The 14030-nt window shown below is 51.5% G+C and overlaps 1 protein-coding gene across 2 annotated transcripts in view; it reads left to right on the forward strand.

Annotated features, from left to right (window-relative positions):
- Window positions 1–14030, forward strand: part of LOC138580852 (integrin alpha-D-like) — a 750488-nt gene that overhangs the window by 355128 nt on the left and 381330 nt on the right. For both annotated transcript variants that reach the window (XM_069651726.1, XM_069651727.1), the window contains exon 14: window positions 3454–3657. In XM_069651726.1, the coding sequence (XP_069507827.1) occupies window positions 3454–3657 (204 nt within the window). The remainder of the gene's footprint in view (window positions 1–3453; window positions 3658–14030) is intronic.

Raw genomic sequence — 14030 nt, forward strand, 5'->3', positions numbered from 1 at the left:
CAGTCACCGTATGCATGCCGTCTATGGAGGGAGCAGAGGCGCCGCTCAGCTGATGTGCTGCTATAGCAACACAGTGCCATTTGCGGAGGGAGTGGTGGTGCGGGCGTTCAGCCGTCGCACTAATGTCACCAGCACAGGCACAATGCTGCCGCCGACACGGTGTACGAAGCTACACAGACATTGCTGTGAACCAACGCAAGAGACAGCGCGGGTTGAATCCGCTCGTTGCCAGTTGTTATGGAACACAAACAGCACAACTCTTAGGGGGAGGACATGTAACCTTTATTCCTCTCTCCTCCTTATGTACTTTGTCTGACTCTCTCTTCCTCTCTCGTCATGTCCTCCCTCCTCCCATTTCTCCTATCCCTCTCCAGGGTCCCAGCTTCTTAATAGGCCAGTGAGCAGCCTCACAACAAGGTCTTGCTGTAGTTTTTAACGAGGCGTTGGTGTCAACCAGCTGCTCTCTGATGCAGACAGAGTGCACCATGGTGAAAACTCTATTAAAATTGGAGCCATTTTGCAAAAGCAAGAGGTAATGTTTATGATGGGAAGTGAATTATTGAATATTGTTTTTAAGAGCTTGTTTCATTTAATTCCTATGCGGGGCATAAACGTATTTTCCACATTAGTGCTGCACGGTGTTTGTTATGGCTGCTTTTATTATTATTATTGAATTTGACCACGACTGTTCTTGAGGTTACATAATATACCACCCATGTTACCAAACCATTATAGCCTCCATTGGCTGAAGCCAAATCTAATCAGATGGTCTTTTCTCTATTTTCTTTAAAGGCTGGAATGATGAAGTCGGGCCCATTGCATAAGCCTTTCGGAGGCTCCCAATTCATCATGGCCACTGTTATATAGTTCAGCTGAATTAGCTCATACTAACCTTGAGAGGAGAAAAAATATCCTGTTTCCAAGCTGAGTTTATAGTTCATTACCAGTGATATATGATAGGAAGGAATTTCTTGCCTGAGCCTGTGTATGCTGGTGTGAAATTCTGCATTTTAAAGGTTTACAAAGTCATCGGTGTGGATGCTTGAATGCCGCTTGTGTATTTCTGTGGATGGAGACTGAGTGAGTCAACCCAAAATCTACTTGTGCCCTATCTGAGTGTGCGCATTGTGTTTTCTGGTGAATGGCTTCATTGTGGTGGTTGTCACAGTACTTTTCGACTGCTCAACCTCAAAGGGCGGCAGAGGTACTTACTGTTACACCTAGGTCGCTACTCCGGACGCCAATCACCCACTACAGCCCAGCAGAAATTATGCATTCACAGCTGCGGGTGGTCAGACCGTTAACAGCCTAGTGTTGCTTCACAGCGGGTTGAGCGCTCGCTGCTGCGATCTGTGTGGGATCTGCAGGTCACAGGTTCGAATCCCGACAAGGCCAACTCAGCCTTTCATCCTTCCGTGGTCGATAAATGAGTAACCACTTGCTTGGGTGATATTGTTTGCAAATATGTTCTGTAAAGTGCATTGGCGAAAGCGCTATATATAAATAACACATCAGTATCATTTTATTAATATTCTTATGACATTCAACTACATATCCCATGCTGAATTTTACTCTGGTTGCTTCATTGTGCGTGTTATTGAAATACCCAGGTATGCATGCAGCGTACACCGTAGACTGCAACCTGTGGGTGCAATGGGCATAGCAGAGTGCCATCTGATGCATCCTGAATGGTTCAAGTGAGCAAGACAGACCAAAACAAGGAATGCTGTGTGATCTCATCAGGGCCAAGTGAAGATCACTTCCTCTACATAAACCCCTGGCAAAAAGCCAATGGGTCTGGCTTTGACCATGTAGAACCACAACTCAATTCAGAAAACAACTGAAAACCTTACTGTTTGATAGAGGGATAGATTAATGAATGCAAGATCCCTGCAATAACTGACACATTATCCTCTGCAGTCCATTATCTATTTTCTGTCTGTCTTGTGAGCGCCCTGAGGCCTTTGCGCGAGTGGTGCAATATAAAACACATACAGATAGATAGATAAATGGATAGATAGATAGATAGATAGATAGATAGATAGATAGAAGCTAACATGTTTTTGTACACCCTCCTCCCTCACATGACAAATACGCCTGACCCTTTATCTTTGTAAGTTTGGACCTGTTGCATTTTCCAATGATTGCTGTATGTGTAAAGGATATTGTTTTTGTCACGTGAAGTGTTTTTATGAAGAAAAACTTTTGAATGTTTTCTGGCAAAAAGTATGGGAAGTGTGCAAAGTTACGAATACAATCCTCAAATGTAAGCCATTCAAACATTGCAAATTCATCGGATTACGATGGGTGGATTATAGCCTGGCCTACATTGGCTGACATGCTTGCCCAGGCTCATACCACAGCCAGCCTTTTATTTATAATTATTAATATTATTATTATGTTATTTCTTTGCGCAGATCTAGCTTCAGGAAGCAACTGTGTGCGGTTTACAATCATAGTGGGGAAGAACAGAGTAAAATGGAGCGGTGGGCTAACAGGGAAAGGCAAGGGTGGCGATTGGTAGCAAGGGATCTATAAGCAACCGGGGGGAAGGGAGGACAGTGGGGAGCAGATCACAGAGTCTCAGGTAGAGTGAGGAGTGTAGGGTGGGTGGATCTAGGTGTTTGGGAGGAGCCATTCCTCAAAGAGGAATGCTTTGAGCTCTTTCCTGGTCTGTAGAAGTGATGGGGCAAGTCTGACGTTGACAGGATGAGGTTGCAGAATTTTGGATCATAGACAGAAAGTCCTGCCTTCTGGTTCTTTCCTTCATGCATCATCAGAGTTCAAGTCTGCACATTTCCTTACTTCTGGTGGATCCTAGGCCTCCGGAGAGGTTGAGGAGCCTCACAGGGTGGGAGGCATATAAGCAGGCCCTGTTCAAGGTCTCATACATTGACATAGTCTGGCTGATCAATTGCTAGTACAGATGTACTTATGCCTCACTCATACCTCCCAGATGAGTTGCTGGGTTCACTGCTGCACCAGGGCCTCACAAAATGGCATACACTGACTCACCAATAGATGTCACGACAGCACCAGTGTGTGTTAGCTCCCTTTACAACCCAGAACAGTGGATCTGAGAGTCAAGTCTATCATTGCCAAGCTGGCAAGCTCTACACACCTTCAACCTGCTTTTATTGATAGGCCTGTCCATGTTGGCCTTATTTTATCATAGGTTGAGAAAAAGCGAGACCTCTCCTCTCCCCCGTCGCCACACGGTTCTATTATTGTGAAGCGCCCAGGCATAGATCCAGCAAAACGTGTTACCAACCTGAACATTTCAACAAAATCTGATCATTTTAGAGCATATCATTGGGCAATTGGTCTATTGTGAACTGAAGAAGATTGTCATAGCCTGGTTCCTTTTACGGGAGAAACATCCTTACCATTTATTCCAACGAATATGTGCCTGTGTTGCTTGCTAATGTTTCACTTTTTCTCCCCTCTATTCAGGTGTCACCAGAACCCCAGAAGATCCTACAGGGTGTCACAGGAAACAGTTTTGGTCGTTTTGGGTCTGCCATCGCTGCTCTTGGTGACATCAATGGAGATGGACGTGCTGACTTGGCTATTGGAGCCCCTCTGGAGAATGAGCGAGTGGGTACCGTCTACATCTTCCACGGGGAGGACGCTGGGATTAAATCCCAGTACAGCCAGGTAGGTCTCACCCTGGGAATATGGATTAGGGATGGGAATGGTGCATGCTTCTGGTCACCACTATAGCGGGGTGCATAGGGAACGACTGGAGAGTCCTGTACAGTTTTACAGCCACATTCTAGAGTATTATCTCTACTAACTAAACTGACATATTTCTGTCAGTATGTAAGTCAGTCAGACACGAATTCACAATGCAAATGATGTCCACATAGTGGCTGCATGACCCAAAAACACACCTACTTCAAATCCTTTTGCACAATAAAGGGGTCGGTTGCAGGCTGCAGCTAGTACACATGGAAATAAAGAAAAACATGGATGGGATATAAATAGGATTACCAGACGTCCCGGTTTTCCCAGGACAGTCTGAAGAAATCGCCCTCCGTCCCAGGGTCCAGAGAGTTTTTTAATTTAATAAACCATGTGCTGGGATTGGATGGGCGGGTGGCTGTGGTGCCGGTTTTTCCCGGGAAGCGATTCAGAAATCCCAAAATTGGTGGCCCGGCGCTACTCTTCTTGTGCGTGAAGGCTTTTCACGCCCCCATTTCCTCCCCCTTCCCCTCCCTGGCCGTTCTCCTCCTATGAGAGGAGTGTGCCTGTGAACAACCCACCGCAACAGGGCAGCGACATAGAAGTAAGACTACAGTTTTATCTGAGTCCCATTTGTGTTTACTGTAGTCCCCCTTCTATGTCTATGGCTTGTCTCATTTTTTTTGTTTTTCTGGTCACCCTATATATAAGATAGCACTTAATATAGGTCCTTGCACTTAATTATCCGTACCAGTGCAACAAAGTCAGAGCGCCAGAGAGATGTACGTCTGTTGAGGAGCACCAGGTTCCCTTAAGGAGAATGCATGTGATGTACCATGTCCAGCTCTGGAGAATGCATCTGAAATAATACATCCATTACCAGATATCACATTAAGGCCTTGTCACCTTCTCAGTGTATTGGACAGATTACACGGATGCCGTAGTGAGGTTTATGTTGGGGTTTATTTATTAATAGCATTCACTCAAATTAGGCTCCTTCAGGGTGTTACTGCACAACAACCCCTCTTTAGCAGTCCTCTCACCTAGTGCGCCTCCTGCACCTGGCGTGTATGTGTTTGTAGGGGTGTCCCGCTGTGCAGGGAAGGCTTGCTACAGCTCCCTCTGTGGTGGTGTTCCGCTCGTCAAATAAACCCTGCTGTCTAAAGAGAATTTCCTTTTCCCCTTGCCTCTTTCCCACCCTGTTGTCCCGGCAATCCAGAGCTTGTCACCAGATCCGGCTCCTTAAGTAGCTCCCTCGTGGGTGGTGTTCCTTTCTGGAAAATAACCCTTTTTCTATAGGCCTCAGATCCTGCTCAGTAAATTGCTCCCTCGTTGGCGGCGTTCCGCTGTGGAAAGTAGCCCTTTCACATCTAGGGCTCAGCTCTTGCCTCCGACATCCCGTCGGACAAATTTGCTCAGAGCACAGCCAACTTCCCTTGTCTCTGTGCGGGCAACGCACTGCCCCCAGCCTCCTGAGCCGGCGCTGGCAGCTGTTTCCCGCTGCTCAATAGGCCCAGACGAACGCCTCCTTTTCCGCGCTCAGTCCCATCTCTTCTGACTCTCGCCCCTCCACCTTCTCCTCCAGCTGCCCTCTGAAGATCCAAGAAGGAGAACAAAAATACTCATTAGCCTCAATTCTCATCACCGGGCTCCACCACCTGCTCCCCTTTCCCCGTTTCCTCACCGCGCAGCCACACCTCCTTCTGCTCAACCTTCCTTCCCTGTGCTCCCCGTTCCCCGCTGAAGTGAAGCTGGAGCCACCCTCACAGGATATGATTGCCTCTTCTTCACAGGCCCCCTTTATGATTTTAGCAGATTTCCGGGATGGATTTCTGCATTTGGTAGTAGCATGTGGAGTAACTGTAGCCGCCTGTGAAAATCTTACGGTGGAAAGGAATAAGAAACATGCAGATTCTTTTTTTTTTAAATAACACATGTAGCATCTCAGAAAAGCTGCTTGTTGCTTCTTGTAACTTTTTTTAAATCAGGTTTCATTCTTGTTTGGTGGATAGAAACACATTTGGTACATAGCAGTTTGTGCCACTACTGTACCATATGAAACATTAGTACCCAGGGCGGGGGGAGGAGTCAATCAGATTCTGCAGAACACGGGCTGAAATCTCTGATCTCAGCCTGCGATCTACAGGACCCGCAGGCAGCCGCCCCGCCACGGGCTGCCTTCTGTTGTCATGGCAGCCATCTTGGGAAAGGATTTTCCCTCGTTGAACGAACCAAAATGCTTTTTTTTTTTAGCACCCCGGGTTGCCGCTTTGGTAACCTGGGGTGCTAATGGCCTTATCACCTGATCCGGCAATCTGGATCGTGTGTTAATGCCACAATGTACAGAACGGTCTGTGTTAATCATTCTGTGCATTAAATTGCAAAGTGGATGAGAAGGTGGGGTTTCAACATGCCTGCATTTTTACCCCAAAACATTTTAGTTTCTTAAGTTGGAGGACTAGGGACACATCTTTTTTTAATGATGTGGGGGTAAAAATGGGCACCTCTGCCCATCTCTACATATAAATCGGCGTGCCCCCCTGCTTTCAATCACACATCTCCATGGATATGTTTGGACCAGTAGTGCACATAGTGCCACAGGAAGAGACTATTATCACTGCCTGATCTGAAGAGGTAAAATGTATCTAGGTGCAAAATGCTTGTTTGTTGAGGTGTGAACTGACCGTGTTGCAGAGAAAAATGATGCACGCCTAGAGGCAATTTTGCTGCATGTCTCTCCCTAACCGGGCCATTTTGTATTGGGATCGCTAGACAGCGCAAGGAGGGAGGCATCCACTCTATGCAATTTTCTCCTTCGAGCAGGAAAACAAACATTTTTAACCCCTTAAGTGCCAAGGGTGAGGTATCTCGTCCTTGGGATTACATCCCTGTTGCCAAGGACGAGATACCTTGTCCTTGGCACTTAAGGGGTTAATGAACCAGAAAACGTTAGAAGGCATTGAATGGCGAAATACCAAAATCACCAAAAAAGGCCTTGGCAGTGGGGGGGGACCCATAAAGGCAGGTCGGAATTGGGATATTCCTTTTCATGTCATTGCCTGTGAAAGGCTTGTAGGAATTGGGTAAAGTCTGGTGAGCACCTCTGACATGCGGGTGAGACAGAGCCATTCACGTGGAATGGGGTGTGGAACATTTGGAGGTGCCACCAGGGCCAGTTCTTGAATTTGTGATACAATGTTTACCAAATTGCATAGCACCTGCTAATTTGCATATATATTGTTATCACCAGAGGTGACAAAAGAGAAAAAGATATCACAGGGTGTTAAATCAGTTTTTGATGCTCAAGTGTGTTATGTGAAGATGTTTAATTACAAGAATTTAACATGAGTAAGCTAATGGACAAATAACTTTGTGATGTGCAGCATATCAATTTCATGTATTTAGGTCCCTATAGAGAAGTGGTCTGCAACCTGTGGCTCTACAGATGTTATAGACTACAACTCACATGATCACTCACCATTCACTATAATGGTTATTAGTAATGGGAGTTGTAGTCCAAAACATCTGGAGAGCCAAAGGTTGCAGACCCCTGCGAGCAAAGCTTCCACCTCAGGTATCTTGGCTCTAACATGATGTACAGAAAAGTAAAGGTGTGACGTGGTTTAGATGGAGGATGGATACATATGGTTCTCTGTGGTTTATCTCCACACTTTTTATAATAGACTGGTTGAGTGTGGCAATTTCACCATGGCCATATAATTGTTGTCTTCTTCCTTATAATGGGGCCCTTCTACTACATCCCTAATACCCCTGCCACCCCTTCACCTCTTTTTCTCATCCCTACCCACTCAGTCCCCCATCCATTTGTAAATATCTACCACGTTGTAGCAGTTCAATTGCCACAACCAAACAATCCACTGTAACAATTGTGGGGTTGAAAACACTGCAGACCCCAAAGAATACTGACGGGTCTGAGAAGGCTTGGGCGACTTTTCTTGTGATGCGAGAAGTCTGAGTGGAAGAACAAATCTTTTGTTCGATGATCACAGAGATCTTGATGCTAGGCGTTCCTCACATTTCCCCAAGATTAAATTGTGGGGCTCTCTCTAGACGGCATGCTTTAGGGTGCACTGGGCTCCGAATGTGGTCATTCACTGGATGGGGTGCCTATGGCGCAATTTCACTGCTTGGGACATGTGGTCATTGGGTTGTAGGTCGAAGATGAGGTGTGCTTGCATGTTATGGGGTAATTGGAGTCTGTGGTTTGGGGATTTGGGGCAGCCTAGGTAGATGCCATTCCCCTATGAAAGGTTGTTCTGGGAGGGAGAGGAAGACTGGAGGTCTGTAGTAGTCTGACCAAGGTATTGGAAGTGGGAGATGGAGGAGTTAGGGCTTAAAATGCCTTCCAGTACATGAGCAGCTGAGTGAGTGGAACTTTGGACAAGCGGAGTAAGTCTGAAGTCAGATAGTTAGTAGGAATGTATTATCTGGTAGTAGGTCATTTTCCAGTAGGAAAGTTGCTAATTCCTAAGACTATCAGGTGGGACGAGGTGATGAGTAAGTGGGCGGTGGGTTGAGTGATGGGGGGTCTGTAGATGAGAAATATCACCTATTCTCCAGCATGGGGTCTGGCATGGATTCACATGCTCATGAATATTCCCCGTCGTCAGGCTGGGAATCCTCGGTAAAGAAAAAACCAGTATCAGTTTCGTTTCTGATCTGTCTTTCGTAGTAGCAACCAATCACTGATCTCTGCGTCATACTGACCACAGCCAATGACTGCCCTCTGGCAGCCATCTTCAGATTTTTACCGCACGTCGAAGTGTTGGGATCCTCGTGCTATTGCTCTCGAGCGTTAGTGCTATTTTTTCACGTTTTATCGGTCAAAAAGAGCCTCAAGCTCCACCGATTCTTCATCCCATCAACGGGGACCCGTGTCGGATTCATCTACGCCCCTCAAGGGTGAAGATTTCGTCGAGCTACGCTTTTGGAGGACTCCAGAAGTTTCTCAGGCCCATCTCGGACATGGCCCAGGAGAAGGGAAGCTCGACGCCCGGAAAGCTGTTCAGGGTCTGCCCTCGATGCCAGCTTCAGAATGTCTTTAAGGAGGACGAACACTCCTTTTGTCTTTACTGCCTACATGAGGACAAGACGCACGTGGAGAAGGACTGTGCATTTTGCGGCAATATGTCGGAGCGGACCATGAAGGACCGCCATCAACGTCTCGCCAACTGGCTGGAAGGGAAGAGCCCGTCAGGCGAGAAGAAGAGGAAGAAATCCGAGCGGTCTTCTAAGACCTTTGAGTATGCCCCGGCGACGGGGGTCCAACACAAGGCCAAGCACCGCGAGTTCGCTGGCACCGGGAGCGCCGAACGGTCGGGCTCTACGGGCGCCAGGTAGGGCGCATCCTCCCCGCCACCATCAACCACGAGCCAACGCTCTGGTTCGGGTAAGAGGAAGGCCGAGCACCCGGCGAAGCTCCTGGAGAGGCCCCGGTCGAGCTCGAAGGCCCCATCGGAGGGAGAGCGAGGCAGTGTCCCCCCCCCAAGGAGAAGGTGGTGAGCGCACCTAAGGTGGTGAAAGCCTTAATCCATCCGGCCAAGGCCTCTATCGAGACAGTCGCGGCGGCCCTGGCTCAGCCTGTGGAGGCTACACCAGTGGTGGCGACCTCGGGGCTCAGAGTCTCCCTGCCACCGCGGAGGGAGTCCTCTTTTATGCCCATCGACAGGACCCCCGTGAAACCTCCGACGGAGAAGAAAAAGGGGGGGCAGGAGGTCGTCGTGGATTCGGCCTCAACCTCTGAGGAAGAGCTGATCGAGGTCTTAAGCCACGGCGTTGGCGTGGAAGAAGACCAGCCCGTCGGGAGGGATCCTGACGTAGGAGACAACGATATCGTCGAGGGTGCCGACGGGGCCCCTGACCGCCCGTCGGACTCCCCTCAACCAGCGCCGCAAGACAACTCGGCGGCCATTTTGTTGGCTATGCAGTCCTTATGCTCGGAGATAAGGACAAGACTGCCGTTACCACCAGCAGAGGTACCGCTCCCGATGGGGGACCCGGAGCCAGGCCCTTCTGGGAGCCCTCCCCCTAAGAGGAGAAGGATTCACCCTCCACCTCCTTTTCAGCCATCGCACCCTGTTCAGCCCTCCTCCCCGTCCACGACTCGTGGGGATGATACGGGGACTGACACGGCCGCGACGGGTACGGACGACGAGGTTTACGACGAGGATCTGCCGTCGTCACCTCCCACCCGGGCTTCCCCGCCCGACGAGATTGGATCGTTTCACTCCATGATCGCCAGGGCATCCGAGCTCTTCCAGCTCTGCCCGGAGGAGAAGAAGAAGGAAGGTTTCCTTTATCAACGGCGCGAGGCCAAGAGGAAGACGGTCCTCTCCGTGCCTCTACTGGACGATATTTGGGATGAGGGCCTCGCCCTCCTCAAGAACCCATCCACGACGCTGGCTAGAAGGGACCGGTACGAGAAGAAGTACCGGGTCCCGGACGCGGCCCCCTTGACCCCGGACTCCGTTGTCTCTGCAACGGCCAGGAAGAAAGCGGGGGGGGGGGTGCGGCCTCCACGTCGACTTCCCCGCCAGACGGCGAGGGAAAGAAATTGGATACGATGGGACACAGGGTCATCTCGTCTGCAGCGACGACAATTAAGGTGGCCAACGCCTTGGCTATCGTAGCCCGCTACGACAGGGAGCTGTGGTACAAACTGGCCCCCCTGCTGGACTTCCTACCGGACGACAAGAGGGCGGATGCCCTAGAGATCTTGCAGGAAGGTGAGGTGGCGTCGGACCACGCCATTACGATTGCGACGGACATCGCCGACACTGGATTTCGCCAGTTGGGCAACGGCGTGTGCCTTAGGCGGCGTGGATGGCTCAAGGCTACTGACTTCCGTCAAGACGTGCAGACCAGAGTCTTGGACATGCCGTTCGATGGAAACAACCTGTTTGCGAAAACAGTGGACGATTCCCTTCAAGCCATCAAAGCAGACACGGAGACGGCCCGGGCTCTTGGGGTTCTCCAGCAATGGCGGCCGCCCTTTCGGAGCGGCGGAGGCAAGGGTGCCTCCAAAGGTTCCGGCGGCGGATTTTCCACCTACCGCCAAGCGGCCCGTTCTTCGTCGCAGGAAGCTTACAGGGGACGAGGCAAGTCAGGCGGACCCCGCCGTCATCGCCAAGGAGGTCAAGGCGGCAAAGCCTCGTCGAAGCAGGACTGAACCGGCCGTGGGGTCGGGCCCCCACTGAAGCACCCCGGTGGGAGGCCGGCTGGCGAGCTTCGTTAGCATGTGGGAGTCCATCTCCACCGACCGTTGGGTGCTGGACGCCCTAGCCCAGGGTCACGCGCTCGGTTTCAAAGAAGGTGCCCGCGCGTCCCCCCTGTGGCCAGGAAAGAACTTCACGTCCCTCAACTTCTCTTGGAGGTAAAGGCGATGCTCAGGAAGGGCGCCATCGAGCTCGTCCCAAAGAGGCTTCGGGGCTCCGGAGTTTACTCAAGATACTTCCTCGTGAAGAAGAAGATGGGAGGATGGCGTCCCATCCTGGACCTACGACGACTGAACAAATTCATCAAGGCACAGAAGTTCCGGATGGTCACCCTCCAACACGTCCTGGGTCAGCTGGAGGAGGGCGATTTCCTGTCGTCGTTGGATTTGGAGGATGCTTACTTCCATATTCCCATCCTAAAGGGACACCGAAAGTTTCTCAGGTTCGTGGTCCAAGGGCGTCACTATCAGTTCAGAGCCCTTCCCTTCGGACTAAGGTCGGCACCCAGGGTGTTCACCAAGTGCCGCGCACCGGTGGCGGCGCAGCTGCGCCGAGAGGGGATCCACGTCTACCCCTACCTGGACGACTGGCTCATCCGAGCCAAGACGAGGGAGCTGGCCGTGGAGCACACGGCAAGGACCGTCCAACTTCTCACGGACCTGGGATTCTCCGTAAACTACGCCAAGTCCCACCTGGGGCCCGCGCAAGACGCACTGTTTCTGGGAGCGAAGCTCGACACAGTGTCGCTTCTGGCCTCCCCGTCGGAGGAAAGGACGAGGGCCATTCTGGGCAAGGTGCAGCGGATGCTGGTTGCGGACGCGGCCAGAGTGAGGTCCATCAAGTCCCTCCTCGGAATGATGTCTTCTTGCATTTACCTCATCCCCCTGTGCAGGCTCTGGATGCGCCCGTTGCAGGAGTTCCTGGACACGCGCTGGATCCAGACGACGGGCAGCTTCGAGGAGAGGATCACACTCGACGAGAGTTTCCGACGAGCGATCCGGTGGTGGGGCACCCGCACACATCTGACGGCGGGCATGGACTTCCAGACCCCCGGCCACCAGGAGACAGTGACCACGGATGCCTCCCTGGAAGGGTGGGGAGTGCACACCGAGAATCTGCACGCCAGAGGCCTTTCGCTCCAGACGGAGAAGGCCCTCCATATCAACGTACTGGATCTCCGTGCAGTGTTTTGGGCCCTCAGGTCCTTCCTTCCGTCCCTCAAGGGCAAGGTGGTGAGGATATTCACCAACAACACCACCACCATGTTCTACATCAGGAAACAGGGCGGAACCAGGTCCCCAGCCCTGTCCAGGGAGGCGCAGGATCTGTGGCATTGGGCCGTCGCCCAAAGGATGTTTCTGGTGCCGTTTCATCTGGCAGGGATAAAAAACACCATCGCCGACTCACTCAGCAGGGAGCTGCGCTCGTGCCACGAGTGGGAACTACGACAGGATCTAGTGGACCGCCTCTTCCGAAGGTTGGGCACACCCCAGATCGATCTGTTCGCGACGGCGACGAACTCCAAGTGCCCGAGGTTCGCCAGCAGGTTTCCCCAGCCGAGGAGCATGGGCGATGCTTTCTCGTTCCCCTGGGAGGGCCTGTTCCTATACGCGTTCCCTCCATTGCCATTGCTGATCCGGCTCATCAACCAGCTCAAGAGGTCCCGGTGCAGGATGATCCTCGTCGCACCTGCGTGGCCGAGGCAGATATGGTTCCCGGACCTTCTGGATTTGTCAGCGTCCCCGTCAATCAAGCTGCCAGTGGACGCGGATCTGCTCTCCAGGGAAGGAGGTGCCATCCTCCATCACGTCCCGAAGTCGCTGAACTTGCAGGCCTGGCTCCTGCAGCGTTAGAGTTTGGAGGATACGACATACCGGCCGACTGCAGAGAGGTTCTTGCAAAGGCCAGGGCGTCCTCAACTCTTAAATGCTACGGACACAAATGGAAGAGGTTCTCTGTCTGGTGCCACGCACAGAAGATTGACCCTCTGCGGATTACGGCTCCCCAAGTGCTGCCGTACCTACTGACGCTGGCCAAAGCTGGACTGGCGCATGCGTCCATCAAGATTCATTTTGCTGCGATCTCCCGATACACCAGAACCACGGGGCGGACGTCCTTGTGGTCTCATCGTCTGGTGAAAGAGTTCATGAAGGGACTGTTCAGATCGTTCCCGCCGGTGAAGGCTCCGGCCCTGGCGTGGGAGCTCAACGTGGTGCTGACCAAGCTCATGGGACTTCCGTTCGAGCCTCTGCACTCGGCCCCGTTGAAGTTCTTGTCGTGGAAAACAGCATTTCTTGTGGCCATCACCTCCGCACGACGGGTGGGAGAGATCCAGACCCTTTCCTGCAAGGTCCCGTACTTGACTTTTCACGACACAAGGGTAGTGCTCAGGACGCACCCCTCCTTCATGCCCAAGGTGCCGTCGGACTTCCACCTCAACGAACCCTTGGTGTTGCCTGTTTTCTTCCCGTCGACTTCGTCGCCGGCTGAGAGGACTTTGCACTCGCTGGATGTGGCTAGAGCGCTGAAGTTCTACGTGGACCGCACGAAGGGTTTTCGGAAGACGTCACAACTCTTTGTGAACTTTAGACCTGTCAATCAGGGGAAGGCTCTCTCGAAGGCTTCCATTTCCAGATGGCTCTCCGGCTGTATCATGTACTGTCATCGGTTGGCAAACCGACCCCTGCCTGGCCGTCCGAGAGCCCATTCCACCAGAGCGATCGCAGCTACCACGGCGTTCCTATCTGGTGTGCCCTTGCTGGACATCTGCAGGGCTGCTACGTGGAGGTCGACGCACACCTTCACGAAATTCTACTGCGTCGATCGGGATTCCAGGGAGGAGTCCAGGGTCAGCCAAGCAGTGCTGCGCAACCTGTTCGCCTAAGGTGAGCCTGGTGAGGAGGTAAGATTTGCTTAATGTTGAGTTTGATGTGATGCTTAATGTTGAGTCTTTGCCACCTCCCGTGGTTGTGCATGTGTGTACTGCTATGTATTCTTTATTCATGAGCATGTGAATCCATGCCAGACCCCATGCTGGAGAAGGAACAAGTTACTTACCTGTAACTGTTGTTCTCCAGCATGGGTCTGGCATGGATTCACATGCGAACCCTC

Source organism: Ambystoma mexicanum, chromosome 3p, assembly GCF_040938575.1.
Source record: "Ambystoma mexicanum isolate Mex_15411 chromosome 3p, UKY_AmexF1_1, whole genome shotgun sequence".
In the NCBI taxonomy this organism is placed as follows: domain Eukaryota; kingdom Metazoa; phylum Chordata; class Amphibia; order Caudata; family Ambystomatidae; genus Ambystoma; species Ambystoma mexicanum.